Source organism: Antennarius striatus, chromosome 15, assembly GCF_040054535.1.
Source record: "Antennarius striatus isolate MH-2024 chromosome 15, ASM4005453v1, whole genome shotgun sequence".
Taxonomy (NCBI): domain Eukaryota; kingdom Metazoa; phylum Chordata; class Actinopteri; order Lophiiformes; family Antennariidae; genus Antennarius; species Antennarius striatus.
Genome location: NC_090790.1, coordinates 20,073,054 through 20,093,601, shown reverse-complemented (window position 1 = coordinate 20,093,601; position 20,548 = coordinate 20,073,054). Strand labels below are relative to the sequence as shown.

At 45.7% G+C, this 20,548-nt stretch overlaps 1 protein-coding gene across 1 annotated transcript; it reads left to right on the top strand.

Annotated features, from left to right (window-relative positions):
• Positions 1 to 4,572: 4,572 nt before the first annotated feature.
• Positions 4,573 to 20,520, top strand: LOC137608195 (uncharacterized). The gene is made up of 50 exons (XM_068334350.1): positions 4,573 to 4,878; positions 5,600 to 5,745; positions 5,837 to 5,949; positions 6,023 to 6,159; positions 6,870 to 7,093; positions 7,176 to 7,282; positions 7,358 to 7,479; positions 7,575 to 7,710; positions 8,471 to 8,553; positions 8,644 to 8,763; positions 8,845 to 8,946; positions 9,612 to 9,770; positions 9,840 to 9,922; positions 10,036 to 10,180; positions 10,259 to 10,300; positions 10,389 to 10,556; positions 10,681 to 10,800; positions 10,880 to 10,990; positions 11,069 to 11,101; positions 11,186 to 11,323; positions 11,408 to 11,554; positions 11,648 to 11,782; positions 11,854 to 12,011; positions 12,086 to 12,230; positions 12,360 to 12,414; positions 12,512 to 12,578; positions 12,669 to 12,802; positions 12,874 to 12,917; positions 13,015 to 13,188; positions 13,286 to 13,440; positions 13,524 to 13,637; positions 13,875 to 13,990; positions 14,171 to 14,322; positions 14,410 to 14,615; positions 14,697 to 14,874; positions 15,463 to 15,687; positions 15,862 to 16,031; positions 16,123 to 16,193; positions 16,332 to 16,432; positions 16,559 to 16,678; positions 16,769 to 16,906; positions 16,989 to 17,143; positions 17,407 to 17,506; positions 17,593 to 17,825; positions 17,943 to 18,126; positions 18,415 to 18,663; positions 18,982 to 19,164; positions 19,240 to 19,344; positions 20,158 to 20,309; positions 20,394 to 20,520. Exons 1-50 carry the CDS (start codon positions 4,818 to 4,820, stop codon positions 20,436 to 20,438), a joined length of 6,561 nt encoding a protein of 2,186 aa, XP_068190451.1. The 5' UTR covers positions 4,573 to 4,817; the 3' UTR covers positions 20,439 to 20,520.
• Positions 20,521 to 20,548: the final 28 nt, after the last annotated feature.

The window sequence follows — 20,548 nt, the reverse complement described above, 5'->3', positions numbered from 1 at the left end:
AGCAATGGGGGGGGGGGGGGGGGGTGGATGGGGGGGGGGCGAAACACACGCCGTTGAACCCTGAACCGAGGACGCACCTGTCCCGGTCGCTGTCGGTTTATTGTACAGAGAGATTTTTCAGTTTGACGATAGCTGGACTGTCAGAAACCCGAATCAGAGTCCGTTCAGCCGGGATGGCCGCGTTATATTTTAATATATGGACATTTTGTATGACATAGGTGTATCTTTGGGATTATTCTTTCCTACTTTATCTAATCCATTGGTTGTGCACTATTTTCCTAGAATACTTGTGAAGTCTGAGTATATTTTTCACGTGATAATCGTTTAACTCTTGTATTTTTGCTCAAAGAGAAGTGACCAGAAGTCTTTTTCAGAGGGTTTACAGATAATAATCACTTTATACTAATCCGACACTCCTTTTCCATTTGTGTCCTGCTGGTATTGATATATTAATACTGGTGCATGTTATCACCGATATACAATCAATATTTGTTGGTGGGGGGGGGGGGGGGGGGGATGTTAAACCTTGTTTAAACTTTAAACTGGATTTTGTGTTTTTTCTTTCTGTTGACATGATCTCAGTACGAATTGTAATAAAGTTGTGTTGAACTGAGGTCGTCTGCTTTTATTTTGGTAACACCAGTGAAGCCCCCTCCCCAGTGGCACTTTGGTTCTTGGCTGCTGGTGACTAAAAGTCTCGATGAGGGATCAATCAGGGATCGATCGATGGCTCTGAATGAGATCCAGTGATTGTCTTTTGATCTTTGACGTCCCATCAAAGCGGTTAAAGAGTCAGCGGTTCAGCCACACGTCTGCAGTATAAAGTTTACAGTCGGCTCACGTGTTCCTGATAAACAGTTTCAGTCCAGCAGGATTTGTTTGTTCCTGTCGTGTTGGTTAAGGTTCTTCTGAAACGCCAAAATGTTCAGGTTAATCACCAGTTATTTATGTAGAAAAAGAACTTTTACCTGAAACCGATCCAGTCATTTGACTTTCATCACGTCTCAATAACCTCTATTTGTTGTTTATCTGATTCAGAACATCAGATGCTAAAGGGAACTATTGTCCTAACATTTCCTGAGAAACAAATCACAAAAACTAAAAAGTGAAAAATGTTCTAATTTCTTTTTTAAACAAAAATGCAGTTTTTTTAAACATGTTTGTTTCTCTGTTCTAACATAAATCCTTTTAATTTGTCAGGTTATTAAACCCACAGAACTCCATCAATCAAGGATCAAACTATCAATCAATAAAGAAAAATAACATCAGACACAAGTTAGGACATTAACTTTGTTCACTACGTTTAGTCAGAGTTAAGATGGACTGAACTACTGCATTGTGGGAAATGCAGTTTTGGTCAAAGCACACTTTTGACCTATTTATTTTGTGGGTTAAGGTATTTTAATTTAAACTCTCTATACTGAGCTGACTTAATATCCTGGGGATTAAAGTTACCCCCCCCCTGTTTGTGTCATTAGACCTTTGTTAGGTTTTACACGCGTCTGGTTTTTGGGTCTACAGGACCGACCGTTGATCCTCCACATCAGGGGCCTTCAAACTTTTTCCGGAAGGGCCACATGACTTTTCCCTTCTCTAATGGGGGGGCCGGGGTCAGTTTGAAAGTTGTGTTTTAAACCTACGGGTCAGAACCAAGAAGGTCCAGATATTTTCAAATAAAGCAGAAGTTGGTCCAGTTAAAGAGTTCAGGCGGTAAAAGAAGGTTTTGTGTGAAGCGTGAACTGTTCTGGTAGTCGTCCTCGTCCTCTCACCAGAGCAGCACGGCGGCGCAGCGGTAACGCTGTGGCCTCACAGCCAGGAGGTCTGGGGTTCAAACCCCACTGAGGGCCTCTCTGTGAGGAGTTTGCATGTTCTCCACGTGTCTGGTGGCTCCAAAAACATGCGCATAGTTCAAGTTAAAATGAGAATAGGTGTGAAGGAGGGTGTGAGGACACACCTGGGGGGTCATTGTAGTGGGAGTTGGTTCTAAACCTGGTTACACAAACATTTTGGTGGTTTCCTCCACCTGTGAACCCATAAATACAAGTTCCAAACCAGATCCAGCAGCTGAAGGTTTAGCTCAGAGAGATGAGAGGAGGAGCTCAGACCTGAGGTTACGGGTTCAAATCCCACCCCTCCCTTCATTTTTCTGGATGTTTCCTGAACGACGAAGACAAATACGCCCGGAGAAAAGGTGTGAGCGTGAAGGAATCGGTAGCGTGGTGGGTTAGCCCGTAACCATTTGAGCCCCCGGTGTCACATTCAAGTCCCAACCCAGCGCTGCAGGTTCTGGATCAAAACTGTGTCTCGCAGTAACGAGGCCCGGGGGGGGCCGTGTCCCCTCCGCGTTGTCTGGAGTGTAGAAAGAGAGGGTTATGGAGCCCTGGGCCAGAACCGGCTGACCTTTTACTGCTTTCATGAACAACATTTTAATTTATTAGGTGATGGTGGTGTTGCTGCCGCCAGGCGAAGAACGTTTCGGTGAGGTCAGGTTTGTAGGAAATGATCCTTTTTTTTTTTTTGTGAAGAACCTGTGATGTGATAAACAGAAAAATATCAGCGAGGTTTTTTCTATCATGAAGGTGAAGTAACGTCTACCAGTAGACTGAATGAACAGGATGGAGACACTATTGATGACATAGATGAGAACCAAAGAACCTCTCTGGGACCTACAGAGAAAAAGGTCTTTGAGGTTAACTTCCCGTTGGACGTTAACTTCCCGTTGGACGTTAACTTCCCGTTGGACGTTAACTTCCCGTTGGACGTTAACTTCCCGTTGGACGTTAACTTCCCGTTGGACGTTAACTTCCCGTTGGACGTTAACTTCCCGTTGGACTGACCGACCCTTCTGTCGGGTCCAGGAGGCTCGTGGACTCCGTCCCCAGCTCTCTTCAACTTCCCCGTTCCAAACGTGGAGGCGGGCCACATCCGGCCCGCGGGCCTTAGTTTGGGGACCGCTGCTCTACATGATCCACCAGTTCCAGGACGGATCTCTGTTACGACCCAGAGCGTTAGAAAGAGTCGTAACAAGAAGAAACCGACGTAAAGGGTTAACGTAAAAATATTTGATAAACCAGAGATTATCTTAATCCCTGGACAGAGTAAAGGTTTTCAAGATTAACTAAAGGGCCAAAGGAAGCTGCTCAAAGGAACAGAACCACAAGAGGACCGCTGGAGTCCTCTGGAAATTACTAGTGAAGCGGAAACAAAACCCCCAAAGTAATCTGATTACAGTTGTACTAAAAAAGTAGTGAGCAGCCCCCCCCCACTCCTAATGCTAACACAATCCAGTGACTAACTCGGCCCACTCTTCACAATGTGGTCACAAGTTTGGTTCAAACATCTCCAGGAGCAAACAGCCCCCCCCAGGTCTGAACAGCTGAAGACGATTTGAGGACTCCCGCTCTGATTGAGGAGAACACTCTGCACCAATCAGGAGCCGGGGATGGAACAGGTGGAGTGGGCGGAGCCAGGACTGAAACTAGATTGCAGGCAGTAAAAACTGAAAATGTGCTTTAAAATAGTAAAAAAATAAAATAAATACATGTAAATCAAAACAGTTGTGTTCTTTCTCGTGGCTCTAATCTGCAATTTAACCTGAGTTCATTCAAATGAAATAAATATAAATTAAATACTAAAATCTATGACACACACACAAACACGTCACGTCTGCAGAAACAAACGTAAAAACGTAACTGAGTTAAAACTCAGCTGGGGCGTTGTGTCGGGGATGAAACGGTTAAACTCAACAGAAGACACGCAGGTTTACCTTTGACCTCTCTGAACATGAACTCTGAACCCCACCTGTCTTGAACCCCCCCAGCGTCCACCTTCGTTTTATCCATTTCTGAGGTGGGGGGGTAACTAAATCCACCCTTCGCTCTGACTGCTGGTAAACAAACCAAAGCCCTCTCGCTGCGCTGCACTGACTTCCGCTACCGTTGCATTGTGGGAAATGTAGTGTTGGTGCGCGCTAAACACCTGCGGGCGGATGCGGCTTGCGGACCGGTTCTAATAGTAATTAAAAATCATCATAAATAAATAATAAATAATCAATCACGGGCCAGATCTGTCCCGCGGGCCGTGGCTTTGACAGATGTGGTCTAAAACTTTTTTGTTCTTCTTCGGATGGTCTGTTGGTTGGTCAATCTAAAAAAATATTGGGATCAGTCGGCCTAAACATTTTTTTTCGGTCGGTCCGTCCGTCTTAAAAATGTTGTCTTTGGTCGGATGGTCGGTTGGTTGGTCTAAAAAATTTTTTTTTGTCAGTCGGTCATCTAAAAAAATTTTTTTTTTCTTTAGGCTGGTCGGTCTACTATTTAATAAATACAGTAATCCCTCGTTACTCGCGGTTAATTCGTACCAGGACCTACCCTGAAAAACCAAATTCCACGATACAGCGACAAACTTTTTAATTTATTATTTACAGTAATTTAAATGTTTATGTTCCCTCCCCCTGCATTTAGTATCCTGATAAATAAAATATACTCTGATTACGTTAGGATTTCAGTAAACAAGTTTTTATTGCAGGAATCTTTGTTCATTTTAATTGGTTACATATTGTTTTAATCTACTCTTAAAAAAATCTTGACCCAAATAGTTGATATTTTCTCCTGTAACAAACACGGTGAGTTGTGAGAGGAGGTCAAGTGTTTGTCATCAGTGTTTTACTGCTGCCAGTCTTTGGACCCTGGAGGCGTCCTGAAAAGAGACGCCTGTCAGAGAGGATGTTCAGAGGTCTGAGAACATCCGAACACATCAGACCACGTCCTGATTCTAGGATGTGTAGAAACGCCTGAAGAGGTGCACGCAGAAACAACATGGACAGAAGACAAAGGAAACTTCTGCAGCTGCTGAGCCTGGTGGCTCTTCTCTCTTGTGGTGAGTCTCCCTCTGATAAAGGATCCTTCTTCATCCCTGAGAATGAATTTGAGAATTATGTCCATTGTTCAGAGGTTGAAGTGTAACCCTGTGATTTTAAATACGGTTTTTTTAGAAAATAAATTAAAAACGTGCCAAATAAACTGCTCAACATTTCATTTTGATTTTTTTCCCCCCAACTAAATCTTATTTACTTTTCAGCTGTAAATTCAAATCCATATTTTATATGGTGAAATATTCTTCATGGTTGATTCGGACTTTTAGGCAACACTTTTCTCCTGGAGTAAAACTAAAAATGTTGAATCGTTCATAACAACCAGTTACTGTTTGGGGTTTGTTAATATTTCCAGATAATAACTGAATTCCGACTCGTGCCGCCGGTGGGATTCGTCCCAGATGAGGGATGGATATTTTTCCAAATCATTCCATCTTCCTCTTGGTGGTGATGTTCTATAAAACCATTACAGATGTGACGAGCATGTGATTCTGTGCTTGTTAAAGTCAAACATTAGCCGCTACGAGGCTCCGAGAGTTGACTGACACGACCCAACTGCTGCTCTGTCATGAGACTTTTATGACCGATGGGCATCCAGATGATCCACCCTCTCATAAATGTCAGCATTAAGCCTGGCGGAAGCTGTTCCTGGGTCCCAGGAGGAGCTTTTGAAGTGTTGTCACGTGAACCAGTAGGCCTACATCGTGTGTCACGTTGGGTTTGCAGCCCGGGGCCAGTGTCCGCAGGGCTGGAGGGAGAACGAGGGGAGATGTTACTTCTTCTCCATCGACCTGAAGACGTGGATGGAGGCCAACGCCTTCTGTCTGGAGCAGAACAGCAACCTGATGAGCATCCAGGACATCCACGAGAGGGTGAGGCCACATGCCCCCGGTACCCCCAGACGGGTGGGTGTGGGTTCATCTGCTCACACTGACGGGCTCACGTGTTCTGTGGTGTTTCCAGCTGTGGGTGAGAACTCAAATCAGCACAGAGATCTACTGGATCGGCCTGAACGACCGGGTCATAGAAGGCGTCTGGGAGTGGACCGACGGGACTCCTTATTTGGAATACATAGCGTATGTAATGCTTCAGTTTTACCTGTCTTAAGTCATAAATGTAAGTAGTTGATTGGTCTCCCTCCTGCTGTAGATACTGGGCACCAGGCCAGCCGGACAACTGGGGGGAGGACGGGGAGCACTGTGGTCAGGTGCTCGGGTACAACTATGGAAAATGGAATGATGAGAACTGCAACGTCAGAAGGAAATACATCTGCAAGCACATCAACCGTAAGTCTGTCATGTGTTCACTGCAGTCGTTTAGATTCATTTTATCATCCATACATTATTATTATTATTGTCACCATCATCATTATTATTATTATAATTATATTATTAATACTATTATTTTATTATCGTCACTATTACTATTATTATTACTATTATTATTATTACTATTATTATTATATTATTATACTCTTGTTGTTATGTTACTTCCACCACATCACACATACAGGGTTATGCAGGAACAGCAGTACCTTGAGATGTGAGTTGAATTCGTTCAAACCCCCTAAATTAAATTTTAAAAAAATTTTATCAACCAATAGACACGCAGACTTTACCTGCGTATAATTAATTATATATAAGTTACGTAAACAATGATAAAGAATGAAAAGAAATGCTAAAGTCAGGAGAGCACACGAGCTACGTCTTTACTCCACCAACGAGAACGAGATCCGGTCTCACTGATGTTGTATCCATCCGCCAACACGTGGTAAAGAACGAGATCCGGTCTCACTGATGTCGTATCCATCCGCCAACACGCGGTAAAGAACAAGATCCGGTCTCACTGATGTCGTATCCATCCGCCAACACGCGGTAAAGAACAAGATCCGGTCTTACTGATGTCATATCCATCCTCCAACACGTGGTAAAGAACGAGATACGGTCTCACTGATGTCGTATCCATCCGCCTCACACACTTCCTCTCTGCTCCTCAGCTGATCCGGCCCCACGCTGTGACCTCGCCAACGGCTGGACGCAGTACGGCTCCAACTGCTACAAACTGAAGGCAGAGACCAGTAGGAGCTGGTCTGCAGCCAGACATGATTGCGTTGACGAGGGGGGGGACCTTGTGTCCATTACTTCGTTAGCAGAGCAGAACTACATCACAGGGATACTGGACTCGTCCCAATTTGACCTCTGGATCGGGCTTTCCACGCTGGTGAGACGAGCTTAGCGGGTGTAGTCTCTAACACTGGATATAAATTTCATTTCATCTTATAACGATGCGTTTGTTTCTCCAGAAATGCACCAAGATCTCCTGTAAAGTGGAACCAGGAAACACCCAGTTCACCTGGTCTGACGCCAACACTGGGACTTACACAAACTGGGCCGCTGATGAACCCACAATGTAAGATGTCCCATCATCTTCCGTTAGATTCACCGTTGATTTGTCAAGATTTGTCAACGCGTGCCTTCCCGACAGTGGCGACGCACAGGTGGGGTCATGTTCTACGATCATCAAGGACGAAACGGATGAATTTGCCAAATGGAAGACCCACGTGTGCAGATATGAGCGTCCATACATGTGCAAACGGCCGCTGAACAGTAAGATGGATGGGTTTCGAAATACACAAAGAAGAAATGTTTTTAAGGGTGTTGATTTGGTTTGGATCATTTCCCTTCCTGCCCCCCCCTTGCAGCTATCTGCCCTGCTGGCTGGCGGAGCTTCGGAGGAAACTGCTACTGGTTATTCAGTAATATCAACCTGTTGACCAGCTGGCATGAGGCCGCCACCATGTGCTCCGACTGGGGGACCAACCTGCTGATCATAGACAGGTAGGAAAGAGAGGAAACGGTGTGGTGGAACACTGGTGGTGGTGGCTGATGACCCTAGGGAACCTGACGAAGGTTGGCATTGAGGAGACTGGAAGGTGGACAAAGACACGTAGCTTGAATGAACTAGAGCAGGGGTCAGCAGATTGCGGACCCCAAATGGTGCACATGTTACCTTGTGCCCAAGTAAATGACTGTCAGGCCACATGCCCCTTTCTCTCATGAAGAAAGTTCTATTTGCATGTTTCCCCCTGAAAGAGCCGGTTTTTATTCATGCTTTCTGAACATGTTCATGTTTTTTTTACTTGAAGCGTCGGCCTTCAGTTCTTTAGGCTGGGATGTCTATTTTTAATACTGGGGTTTGTGTGTTCTTCAATCTAGAGTAACATAAAGGTTTGAAATTTATTTTCCTGGGTCTACTTTTATTTATGGTGAGGTCAAAGAGCTAGCTGTGCACTGATTTAAACATAACCTGCATTGAAAATTGATAATAGATGATAATGTGGATGTAGGGACCAGCTATAAGACACAAACTGGACTTGGGCTCAGACCTTTCACGAAGAGGAAATCTTCCGTGACTTTTAATTGAATACCCCTGAACTAGAGCATTGGTCTCCAACCTTTTTTGCGCCACAGACCAGTTTAACGTCACGGACCGTCTTTTAAGGCCTGACAGATAAAACAACCAAATAAAACAATACAACCAGGATGAAAACTGGTATTCTGTTGCCACGACGTCCAACCTTAAACCTTCCGTTTGCAGTGAAGAAGAACAGTACTTCATCAATGGGATTCTTCCAGACTTTCACCAAGTGGACATTCCTGACATCTGGATTGGTTTATCAGGTTCAACGCACTTCACATCTAATCCTCACTGCGACAGACCAAAAAAGTCTACGATGTGATTTGTGAAAACACACTGTTGTTCCTCTTCAGATAAGGACCAGGATGGACAGTTCAAATGGGTGGATAAATCTGACGTAACATTTTCCAACTATGGTTCTGGATGGCCCAGAAACACTCCCAACATGTTGGACTGTGGGCAGATCTTCACAGGTACAACCTACCTGACACTTCTGTATCTCAACGCCTGAGCTGGACGAGACCAACATCAACCGGGTTGATGCTGTTTTCTAGGAAACTATGAAGGCAAGTGGGAAACGACCAACTGCTTCAAGAGGCTGGGTTACATCTGTGAGATGAAAGGAGGCCAGAACCCCAAACCAACCTCAGCACCAGGTGGGTCACAGCCCATGGTCCTGTTTCATATATCTGAAACTGTGTTAAATACCTGCATAACTACTGTGTGATGATTGTAAGTACATCTAGTCCTCGAGATACGAACATTTGTAAATACAAACAATCAAACTCCGCCATGTCAGACTACTGTAGTTCCCCTTCCTGGCACAACCCCCACTGAGCAGCGTAACATCAACACCCCTAGATTCAGCTTTCACGTGTCATGTTAACATGACTCAGCAGATCTCAGACTCAGTGACCTGTTTGCTCTGATGTCACTTCCTGTGGTTAGTATTTAGAGTAGTAATGACATTACTTTAGTATTTACAGTAGTAATGACATTACTTTAGTATTTAGAGTAGTAATGACATTACTTTAGTATTTACAGTAGTAATGACATTACTTTAGTATTTAGAGTAGTAATGACATTACTTTAGTATTTACAGCAGTAATGACATGACTTTAGTATTTAGAGTCGTAGTGACGTTACTTTAGTAGAGTATTAATGACATTTAAATGACCTCAGACGGAGATCAGAGATTGAAATTTAATAAATAACGACTTACAAACAGCGTTTCTGAACCGGTTGTGTTTGTAGGTTGAGGTCTACCTGTACTGTACAATAACTGTAATAGTGGTGTAATAACTATTGCTTTGCCCATCAGATTCCCACTGTGACCCCGGCTATTTGCTGTATGGAGACTTCTGCTATCACTTTGAGACCGAGTCTGTGAAGACGTGGCATGATGCTGAGGCCTACTGTGTCAGCAGTCAGGGTCACCTGGCCAGCTTCCATTCAGAAGCAGAACTAAGCTTCCTAACAGGTGAGAGCTGCAGAAGAAGTCTAGGTCAAACATGGCTGGGTAGTAACACAACCTTCTCTTCGTCTACAGGTCACATGCCGACCCAAGCCTGGGTGGGACTGAATGACATCAACGAGGAAAACGTGTTTGTGTACAGCGATGGAACTCCAGCAGTAAGCGTTGAAGTCGTGACCGTACTGATGTTCGCTTGTGACGATCCATCGCCAACGAATGCTGCGGCGACTGAAGCTGATGTTCGAGCATCTACTTGTGATTTTGCTCTCAGGATTTGCTCCCGTGGGCTCCAAATCAGCCGGACAACTGGCAGAACAACGAGGACTGTGTGCTCATCCGAGGGGCGGGGCACTACGAATCCGGGAAGCTCAACGACGATTTCTGCACCGCCACCAAAGAATTCATCTGCAAAAAAGGTTCGATGTGCCAATATTTTAGTCACACTTGTTGCATCCATCCTTTATTTTCCACTCACTTTCCTCTCGTCTCCACAGCCAAGGGACAAGGACCTCCTCCACCTCCGACCAGTGAACCAGGTTGTCTGGAAATGACTGATACCCTTAAGTCGTGACCTGATGATCGGTTTCTCTGGAGATGTGGATTAAACAACCGTGTTTGTTGCAGGATGGAATGAAAAATGTGGTTTCTGGATGTCCGATCCGTTTAATGACTACTGCTACCTGTTCAACTACCTGTCCATGAGGAGGTGGTCGGACGCTCGAGCCGACTGCGTCAACCAGGGCGGAGACCTCGTCAGCATCACCGAACCCTTTGAACAGGCCTTCATACAAGGTTGGGCGTCTTTACTGCACTCTTGAAACTTTATTGAACTATAACTTTCACCAGTAAGCAATTTTTACCACGCATATCAAGTGTTTTCTTGGCTGTATTCATACATTTCCTCAATTCCTCTCAGGTATCATTCAGCAGGGTTTCACGGGTATCTCTCTTTGGATGGGGGGACACGACTCCATCACTGAAGGTGGCTGGGAGTGGACGGATGGTTCTCCTTTCAGATACGTCCATTGGAACGCAGGTTAATTTAAAATGTCTTCCATCGTTTCTTGTGGGACGCCGCTCGGAAACAAATCCCCTGACCTGGCATTTTCTCACAGGTAACCCAGACGACTATTACGGCGAAGATTGCCTCTCTATACTCATTAACAACGGCTACTGGAACGATGACAACTGCGACTACAACAGAGGATACATCTGCAAGAGGAGTGGTGGGGACATGGCCCTGATTGTTGTTCTTCTCTGCAAACAAGGAGATGTTGCGTACTGACTCATGTTTCCTCTTTCAGGAAATACACCCAAGCCTCCTCCACCTCACGATGGTAACGAAACCTCAATATCTGACATGGCTCCTTCATAAAACAGATTTTATGGATTGAAGACAGGAAACGCTTCTCCTGCTACAGGTTTCATGACAGCGTTGGTATGCCAAGACTCTTCGGCTGTCCTTCACTGTCCAGAGGAAAGTGTGATCAACATCCAATCAGCTTTCTACGGACGAGACAGTGATGACATTTGTCCCCACCTGGATGGATCTGGAGGAGGTGATCCATAATGATAGCATAAAAAAAGCATATAATATTAAGTATTGATCGGTGTCTAATGCAAAATTCATCCCTGTCCTGTAGGGAGCTGCACAGTGGAAGGTATCTTCCCATACTACAGGAAGTCTTGTGACAACCGTCCCTACTGCTTCCTGTATGCCCACGTGGACGTGGACCCCTGTCCCACTGTTGCTAAATACCTGAAGGTTGTCTACAGCTGTGAACAAAAAGGTGGGCTACTCATTTTCACTGATTATTTCAGCGTACCTCTTCATCGGCACGATGGCGCTTGAAGGTCTTGTTTGGCGCTCTGGCTGCTTATAGTGTGTCTTCACGGCCTGGGCGTCGAGGCCGGGAACATCACGGACGCCCAGCTCTCTGCCTCCTCCTCCAGTGGTTCGTTCACGCCTGACAAAGCCCGTCTGAACGGAAATTCCTGCTGGATGCCCTCAGGAAACCGTAAGTACCGATGGGACCATTGTGAAAGGTAGGGTAGTGTTCACTCCAATCACAAGATTTTGTATCTACAGCAACCTCCAGCTGGATCCAGGCCAACCTGGGCCAAACTAGAAAAGTGACCGGGATAGTGATCCAGGGTTGCCCTCAAAATGACCACTGGGTCACCAGATTCAAGCTGCAGCACAGTATGGATGGAGCAGATTGGAGCGACTACGTCGATGATGGGGAGGTGAGTTAACGGAAACCAGGTTGAAACCAGCTTTTGAACGTGGAAAAGTCACCAGGGATTTCCTGGATTTCCAGTCTCTTCCAGGCTCAACAGATCGAAACACTCCGGACACTCAGCTGCTGGGTACGCCTGTGTCGGCGAAGTACGTCCGCATCATCCCGGTGGAGTTCAGCGGTCAGACGGGCCTTCGCTTTGACATCTTAGGGTGCTCACCAGACTGTAAGAACACCACCAGTGCCACAAATTCACATCCACTGTCCAATAAAAGACATTTTATTTGCAGTAAGATTCTGCTTCTGTGTGTTTTACAAATGTTTGCAACCCTAATGAAATGCTGTGGGTCCACAGATGCGGTCACATGTGAACATAAACCCATCTTTGACTCCTACCATGATAAAATGACGTGAGTGAAATTCAATATTTTCAAACCGATATTCCTGGATTGATCTGTTCTGTGTTGCTACAATGAATCCTGGACTTGATTCTCATGAGTCTTTCAGGGTCCACTGCCCGGCACGTTGCGCCAACACCAATTACCTCGTGTACGGCACTGGGAAATATCGTGGGGTGTGTTATCCTGTTTTCCTATTTGTGTCATGACTTGTTATGTTCTTCTACAACGACGTGAACTTCTGTCTGGTCGTCCTCGTCTAACAGGACTCAAACACCTGCGCTGCGGCTATCCACGCGGGCGTGATACTGAATGAAGTCGGAGGAGATTGCACCATGGTGAAAATGGACGGACTGGACTTCTACCCTGGGTCAACGAGGAATGGCATCACCTCCCGACAGTAAGTAGTCGCATTTGAAATGGAACCCTTTTTGATGGAAGTAACCCTAAGAGACTATTGTGTTTCCACAGATATTCTGGAGCCTATGAAGTCTCTTATACTTTTGCAGATGGAGGTGAGTCAAGACTCAACTGTAGTTCGTTGAATTAATCAGAAGTTTGTCCTCACAACTTTACCTGTGGTGTGTCGCTGAACCGGCCTTCCTTCGACAGAGCTCAGGTGTCCCGGGTATGACTGGCATGAGTTTGGAGAGTTCTGCTACAAACCCTTCGATGACAGGAAGACGTGGCATGACGCCCAGGCTACCTGCAGGAGCGTGGGCGCCGAACTCGTATCCATCCTCTCGATGGCGGAGCAAAGCTGGCTGGAAAGCTACCTGTACATGGGTACAGATCTAGAAAATAGAAACGTCTTGATGAATTTCCCACAGGTAAAAGGAAAAACGATGGAAAATATTGATGCTTTCTTTTTTGACCATTACAGCTACCGTTGACGTGTGGACTGGTCTGAATGACCTGTTTCTATCTGGGTTCTTTGTCTGGTCTGACGAACACGAGGTGACCTTTACCCATTGGTCTCCAGGTGAACCCAACAACCATCTAGGGTTTGATGAAGATTGTGTTGAGCTTTTCCACTATGTGAGAAAAATGGAAAATCCAACTTTCCCATAATGTGTTAATGGTGGTGATTGTGGTGACGCTGACGTTAATTTATGCTCCAGAGTGGGCGATGGAACGACAAGAGCTGTAAGGAACTCAACACCTTCATATGTAAAATGCCCAAAGCTCACTACCCACTGCCTTCTCCCATACCCACTGTGTACGGATGCCCTCAGGTAGGAGGCCCAACCAAACATTTTGTCTGTCCTCTTTCCAAGCTTTCTGTCTATGAGTCGCTCTTGACGCTTGTGGAGTGGAGATGCTTGCCTCAGTCAAGCATCTCCTGGCCGTCTCGTTTTATTTTTCTGTATTTATCCACCAAACCTTAAAAGACAGTCCATGAAAATATTGTGACGTTAAACCGGACCGTGACACTAGAACATGTGTGCGCTAACCTCTGCCGTATGTGTCAGGGCTGGAGTGCATACGCCTACTCCTGCTACTGGATGGAGGAGACCCCTAGGAGCTGGTCGGATGCTAAGGAATTCTGTGAAGGCAAGGAAGGCGTCTTGTTGCACATCGGAGACATGTGAGTCCAACAGTGTTAGAGAATGAAAGTCAGTCACACGACAATGATCCTCTCTGCAAACCTAATGTTCATATGTGTGCTATCGTTTGGTGCATATAGTAAATAAAGGGAGAAAGGACGCGACACGCCGACCGGTGGAACACCCCTGACTTTCACTTATTCATCTCTGTTTCACTTCAGTTACGAGCAGTCACACTTTACAGTAGAGCTGTCAGGGAAGACTGGCTTTTGGTGGATTGGCCTGCGTGCTCAAGGACAAGGCGGGGGGGTGGACTACCAATGGGTCAACGGTGCACCGCTCACCTTTACTCACTGGGACAGAGACCAGCCAGGTAACGACGTAACACTAACTCAAATACGAGCCACACCCCATTATTTGTCCACACCTGAAAAAGACGATGTGCTTTTTATGTCTCTAGATAGCGGGGATGGTACTTGCGTGGCAATGACTTCAGGTGTGATTGGTGGGTTCTGGGATGACAAGCAGTGCTTGGAGGAATTTGCCTTCTTCTGTGAGAAACCCAGGCCTGACATCACCCCACCCACAACACCACCAACTCCTCCTCAACCACAGGGATGTTCTGAAGGCTGGTCGGGTCTGCCTCACCACAGATACTGTTATAAGGTACACAAGGCGACGCATTAGACAGCTATGATTCTTTATGTGCAAACAGTCCATGCAGACGTATGATCTTGTTCCCTCCAGCTCTTCCACAACGTGGACTGGTCCATGAAGAAGAGCTGGGGAGGAGCACTTGCTGATTGTGTCGCAAGAGGAGCTAATCTGGTCAGCATCCACGGTCAGGAGGAGGAGAACTTCCTGTCCGAGTACACCAAAGGCACCAGCAAGTGGATCGGTCTGAAGCATAACCCCACAGAGGGAGGTGAGTCGGACAACAACTGGAAAACAACATTTCTATACAGCTAAACCTCGGCTTATGTTGTTTTTCCGACAGGGAGACGTGACATAAGTCAAAAAAATGAAGTCAAATTAACTCGTCTCCAGACTAAAGTGAAGATATTCCTAGACCATTCCTAGTTCTATATGGAACTGTATTAATAAATCCATTTTAATAATATTTGGTTAATTATGATTCTATTTGAAGCTGACAAATTGTATTTTTTAATATAGTACAGAAAAAACATCTATGTCTGGTCTTCATCTGCTTCTTCCTCAATGTGGTTCACGGGGGTTGCTACGAGATAATAATATGTGTTTTATTCAGATTTATTGAACAGTAATGTGCTTCTCACGGTTTACTAGTGAGTTTATGAATCCAGTATTTGTGGCGGACAGATTTAAAGTAGAGTTAATGACTTAAACTTGGTTTTTATTTTTCCTTGTATTTTTTTTTGAAAACCGACATCTAATTGAGAACAGTGTAACTCCAAATGACGTAAGCCGAGGTAAAATGTACTTATATGTATACATGTGTATTTTTTCGTACTGACCTAATTATTCCGTCATGTAGGCTATTCTTGGAGTGACGGTTCGCCCCTCTCCCACACCAACTGGGGTCCAGGAGAGCCCAACAACCACGAGGGTCGGGAGGACTGTGTGGAGCTAATGACCAACACTGACGGAACCCATTCCTGGTGGAACGATATCAACTGTGATGCTCACCAGGACTGGATATGCATGATTCCAAAAGGGCAGAACCCAATTGTGCCCCCAGTGACTCCACCTCCTGTCCCAGGTAAACTATCACAAGTTGGACCTACATGATGTCATATTTTGCTTTAGCATTGCCAGAGCAATTTAGAAACTTAATTTAGACATAGTTCAAGTTGGATTAAGTCCAAATCTACTGAATATAATGCCTAAAGTTGGGTTTGAGGCATCGCCAGGAGTCTCTTTTCTCAACCCTCAGCTCCTGACTGCGGTACCAACCCTGGCTGGAGGAAGAACAACGGAATCTGTTATTACTACAACGACACGGATGTAGTCGACTTCCACACGGCAACGGAGCGCTGCTGGGCAGAGAAGGCCAACCTGGTGTCCATCCTCACCAGAGACGAGCAGGCGTACGTCAACAGCATGGTACGCCCACTCGTTCTCCTTCAACCCTTCAATGTCTTTACGCTACAATATTTTGGAATATGTTGGAGGGAAATCTGTTTGTGTGTTCCAGGTGGGGACAGGCCAACTTGCTGAGGCTTGGATTGGATTGGTCATGTTTGGCATCGCAGGTGGACAACACAGGTATGTGAAGGATGATTCTAGTAGTAGGATGTCGTGCAATCTCAGCATCAAAAGTCTTGAAGCTCTGGTTTGCTGCTGACAAAAGGTGATACTCTGACAAAAGGTCAGTTCCAAGGGTTCTCTATTTTACCTGCACAGATGGGTGGACTCCTCCCCTGTGACCTACACTCACTGGGGGCCAGGTGAACCCAACAACTACAACGGGGAGGAATTCTGTGTTCACATGAAAAGGCTTCGAGGTATTTGAACCCAGTCCCCCCTTCACTGATTTGACAATAGGGCTACATAGATGTTTTTAATGGTTGTGTGGATCAAGACCCCCCCCTCCTGGTCCCGAATGTCAAGCTGAACTCTTCCTTGTTAAGGCGACTGGAACGATGTAAACTGTGGTTGGGATTCAGCCGGTTACGTCTGCAAGAAGTTCCCCGGAGATATCGTCACCCCCCCTCCACCCACCCAGCCATGGGAGGGTTACTGCCCCTCGGGTAAGACATGCTGTTTTAAATAGACATCCTCATTTGACCCAGAATTATCCTTGAAATATGATGCAACCCATCTACCTTCCTTCCCCTCAGGTTGGCTGCGCTTCAAAAACAAATGCTTCATTTTCAAAGGGAAGAAAGACGACATCAAAGCCAACTGGGACAATGCTCGCACTTGGTGCAAAGACCAGGGCGGAGAGCTGGCGGTCATCGACGACGAATATGAGAACGGTGAACTTTCATCAACAAGAAAAAATTAATTCTGGCTCCTGGTCAAGCACACAGCTTGTTATATTCTGCTCGCCTCCTCCAGACTTTGTGTCCAGCTACCTGAGGGACCTGGAGTTCCCAGCATGGATCGGTCTGTCAGATCGCATAACGGAGAATCAGTTTGGCTGGAGTGATGGGGTCAGCGCCGTCAAGTACACGAACTGGAACACCAACGAGCCCAACAACGCCGGAGGCGTGGTGAGGATTCACTGTAGAGATGTCTAGGAAAGCAGTGCTACAATCGGGAAGTACACCACCCCTTTTGTTTGACCAACAGCTCGATCTCCCTAAATGTTTAGTCCAAATCCCTAGAGTTCTCCATCTCTCTTACTTCATAACTTCTCTGGTTGATTTGTTTAGGGGTTTGAAGGGTTTGGAAAGTTCTTACCTATTTGCGTAGTTAAATCCAGGTGGTAGCTGGATTCGTGTAGTTCGTTTAATTTTTTGTTTTTCCTTTCCAGGAACATTGTGTGGCGATGACTCACAGCTACCTGGTGAGCGGCAAGTGGAATGACGACGCTTGTCATAAGGAAAACAGCTTTGTCTGCTACATGAAGAAATGTCCGTAATCCAACCGGTTCCTTTTCCTTGATTAACACTCTTTTCAAACCTTCTGTTAAATGTTTCTCCATCTGCTTCTTTATCAGCAAGTAGCATTGACCCTCCACCTCCAACTACAAGCCCCGTCTCCGGCTACACCCCCTGGTACTCAAATTTTTACCGGCTGGTGGCGGAGCCAAAGACCTGGGACGATGCTCAGAAGTTCTGTGAGACGGAAGGAGGCAACCTGGCCAGCATAGACATGAGCTACGACCAGGCTTTCCTTGCATTATTGTTCCTCCAGGGCAACGATGACGCCTGGATCGGACTCAGGCGTCAGGTGCAGTCAAGAGGAAATCACATTGGATGAACCTGAAAGGATCACAAGTTACAAACTAGGACGATGATGATGTAAGAAAGAGCATCAGGTAAACAGGTTTCTATCGTCTTGCAACAGGAAGAAGGTGTATACACGTGGACAGATGGCTGGCCGGTCTTCTTCACCCAGTGGGGACCAGGAGAGCCCACCAACAATAAAGATGAGGGCTGTGTGAGTATGGACAGGTCCCTGACCTTCCGCGGGACCTGGAACGACACCAGGTGTGACCTGGCCAAGCCCTTCCTATGCAAGATCTCTGTAGGTATGTAAAACACGGACGTTGAGCTGAATCCCCTTTCTCCAGCTTCATTTGTCCACAGGATACACATGAAAACAGTGGCCCCCAACCCATGGGTCGTGGACCAGTACTAGGTCACACAGAACGAATCCAGAACTTCCATTATTTCTGTTTTGTTTCTGATCTGGTTCTGATCTTTCTGATTATTAAAGGATGGTCCTTGAAAATGTTCTGATGTTAAACCAGTCCGTGGAGACAAAAAGGTTGACCACCACTGGTTTAAAACATCTAAACTTTGTGTCGCCCCCTCAGAGAAGCCACCTCCTACCCCTGCCCCCGGTGACGGGAAGTGTCTACCATTCTGGACGCCCTACGGGAGCTACTGCTACTTCGTGTATGACGGTCAGCAGGGTTACTCTTGGCCAGACTCCCGACACTACTGTCAGTCGATCAGGGCAGAGCTCACCTCCATCCACAGCAGGGCGGAGGTGAATTTCATCCGGAGCCTGAATCACACCAAACACCACAACGTCTGGATCGGCCTCACTAGGGACAACCACTGTGAGCACTTGCCTTCTTTTTTTTTTTGAGTATCGGTCAATCAACCTTAATTTATATAGTGCTTAATCACATCAGACATTTGAAAGCGCTTCAACATACAGAGAAACCCAACACAACCCTCCAGAGCAAGCATAAGCGACAGCGGTCGGGAAAAACTCCCTCATTGAGGAAGAAACTCCAGGCAGGACCCAGACTCTGGAGGGCGGTCAACCGCCTTGACCGGTTGGGTGGGGAAGGAAAAATCTGATACCATTTCTATCCCTAGTATATCTACATCTGAGCTGTGAATATGTACCCCCCCTCGTGTTTGTGTTCTAGTTGGTTGGGCCTGGACCGACAACACGCCGGTGGGCTTCGTCTTTTGGGCTCCCGGGGAGCCAAATCAGAACTTCCATCCTGGGGATGTGTCCCAGGAGAACTGCGTCGAGATGTACCCCGACGGACGCTGGAATGACAACAATTGCCTGCAGAAGAGAGGTTTCGTTTGTCGCCACCGTCAGTGTGAGTATCAATACTTTTTATCAGACTGCGCTCGGATACCAGCAGAACTTAACTCCTCTTGAAACTCTCTTTCAGACTACACAACGGGTACCGATGGTAGCCCTATTATCCCGACTGATCTGATTACCACCACCACTCCGTTCACAACTACGGTTTCTACCATTACCACAGCCCGCCCCCGTAAGTTTCGCACATTGTCACCATATCCTGTTCAGACAATCTTGGTCCCCAGATGATGAATCCTGATTTTCCCTCCTGGTGCCACCAAGTTGAATTTAGCTCCATGAGGTTCACGTAGTTTCAAATCAATTTCTCAAACGATGTTGGATTGATTCTTTGATTCCTGAGTAGATGTTCATTCTTCCCTGAGGATAACCTGCTATAGTTTTGATTAGCTTTTTACATCCCGCGAAGCGGTGATGTATTGTAATTGAGTTTGTGTGTTCTTCCGTCCATTAGTCCACCAAATATCTCCACAACCGTTGCAGATAGAAAGATGAAACAAAAAGCACATGACTCGGGCAGCAAAGGGGATGAAAATGAGATGATGACCTTGAGAAAATTAGGCCAAAGTCAAATTTCAACATTTGTACACTTTTGTGCACTTATCTCAGGAACTGGATAAAGATAGAAAGACAAAACAAAAGGCGTTATATTCAGGGAGGTAAGGGGATGACAATTCAACCACAACCTTGAAAATCTACATCAAGGTTAAATTTTCCCTTTTATACCTTTTTAGGTACACATCTCAGAAACCTGTTGAGATATAACTCCAAAACAAAAGCCACATTTTCAGGAAGCGAGGGGGACAAAAATGTGTAGGTCAGGGTAAAATTTTGAATTCTGGGGTGTCGTGGGTTGTTGCAGTCTCTGACTGCCCCATTAGTACCTTCAACTTGACGTCACACTTAGTTGTGCCAACGTTTTTTTTAACATTGGGCAGCTTTAAAACGACCAAACAGACACGTTGACTGGTTTGTTTCTGCATCTTAGCGAACAACGGGGGGGTGATAGCCGGCGCTATCGTCGCAGCCATCGTGGTTTTCGTCTTGATCTTTGGACTGATGTATTACATCTTCAACGTGCGAGGGTACAAACTGAGCCGTCTGAGCCTACCAATCAGAAGAACCAATACCGTGGATGTGGTAAGTTATTGATTAGCCCGTTATTGAATGTGGTTGACTTTTTTAAATGTGTCAATACTAAGTTGCGTGATTCTTCTGTTGCAGCCTACTTTCACAAACCCCAACTTCTCAGGAGAGTCAGACATATGAACCTTCACTCAAGATTTGTACAGTAAATCTGAATTTTTTTAAATTAGTAATATCCTAATCTTAAAGATTTGAATGTAAATATTCTAATACAGTTAGATAAGTAAAACTTG

What these genes read in the sequence shown, in the direction of transcription:
- LOC137608195 (XM_068334350.1), top strand. Translation starts at nt 4,818, where the DNA reads ATGGACAGAAGACAAAGGAAACTTCTGCAGCTGCTGAGCCTGGTGGCT. An exon ending in GGATCGGACTCAGGCGTCAG is followed by an intron (nt 17,826 to 17,942) that starts GTGCAGTCAAGA and finishes GTCTTGCAACAG; the next exon opens with GAAGAAGGTGTATACACGTG. An exon ending in GAACCAATACCGTGGATGTG is followed by an intron (nt 20,310 to 20,393) that starts GTAAGTTATTGA and finishes CTTCTGTTGCAG; the next exon opens with CCTACTTTCACAAACCCCAA.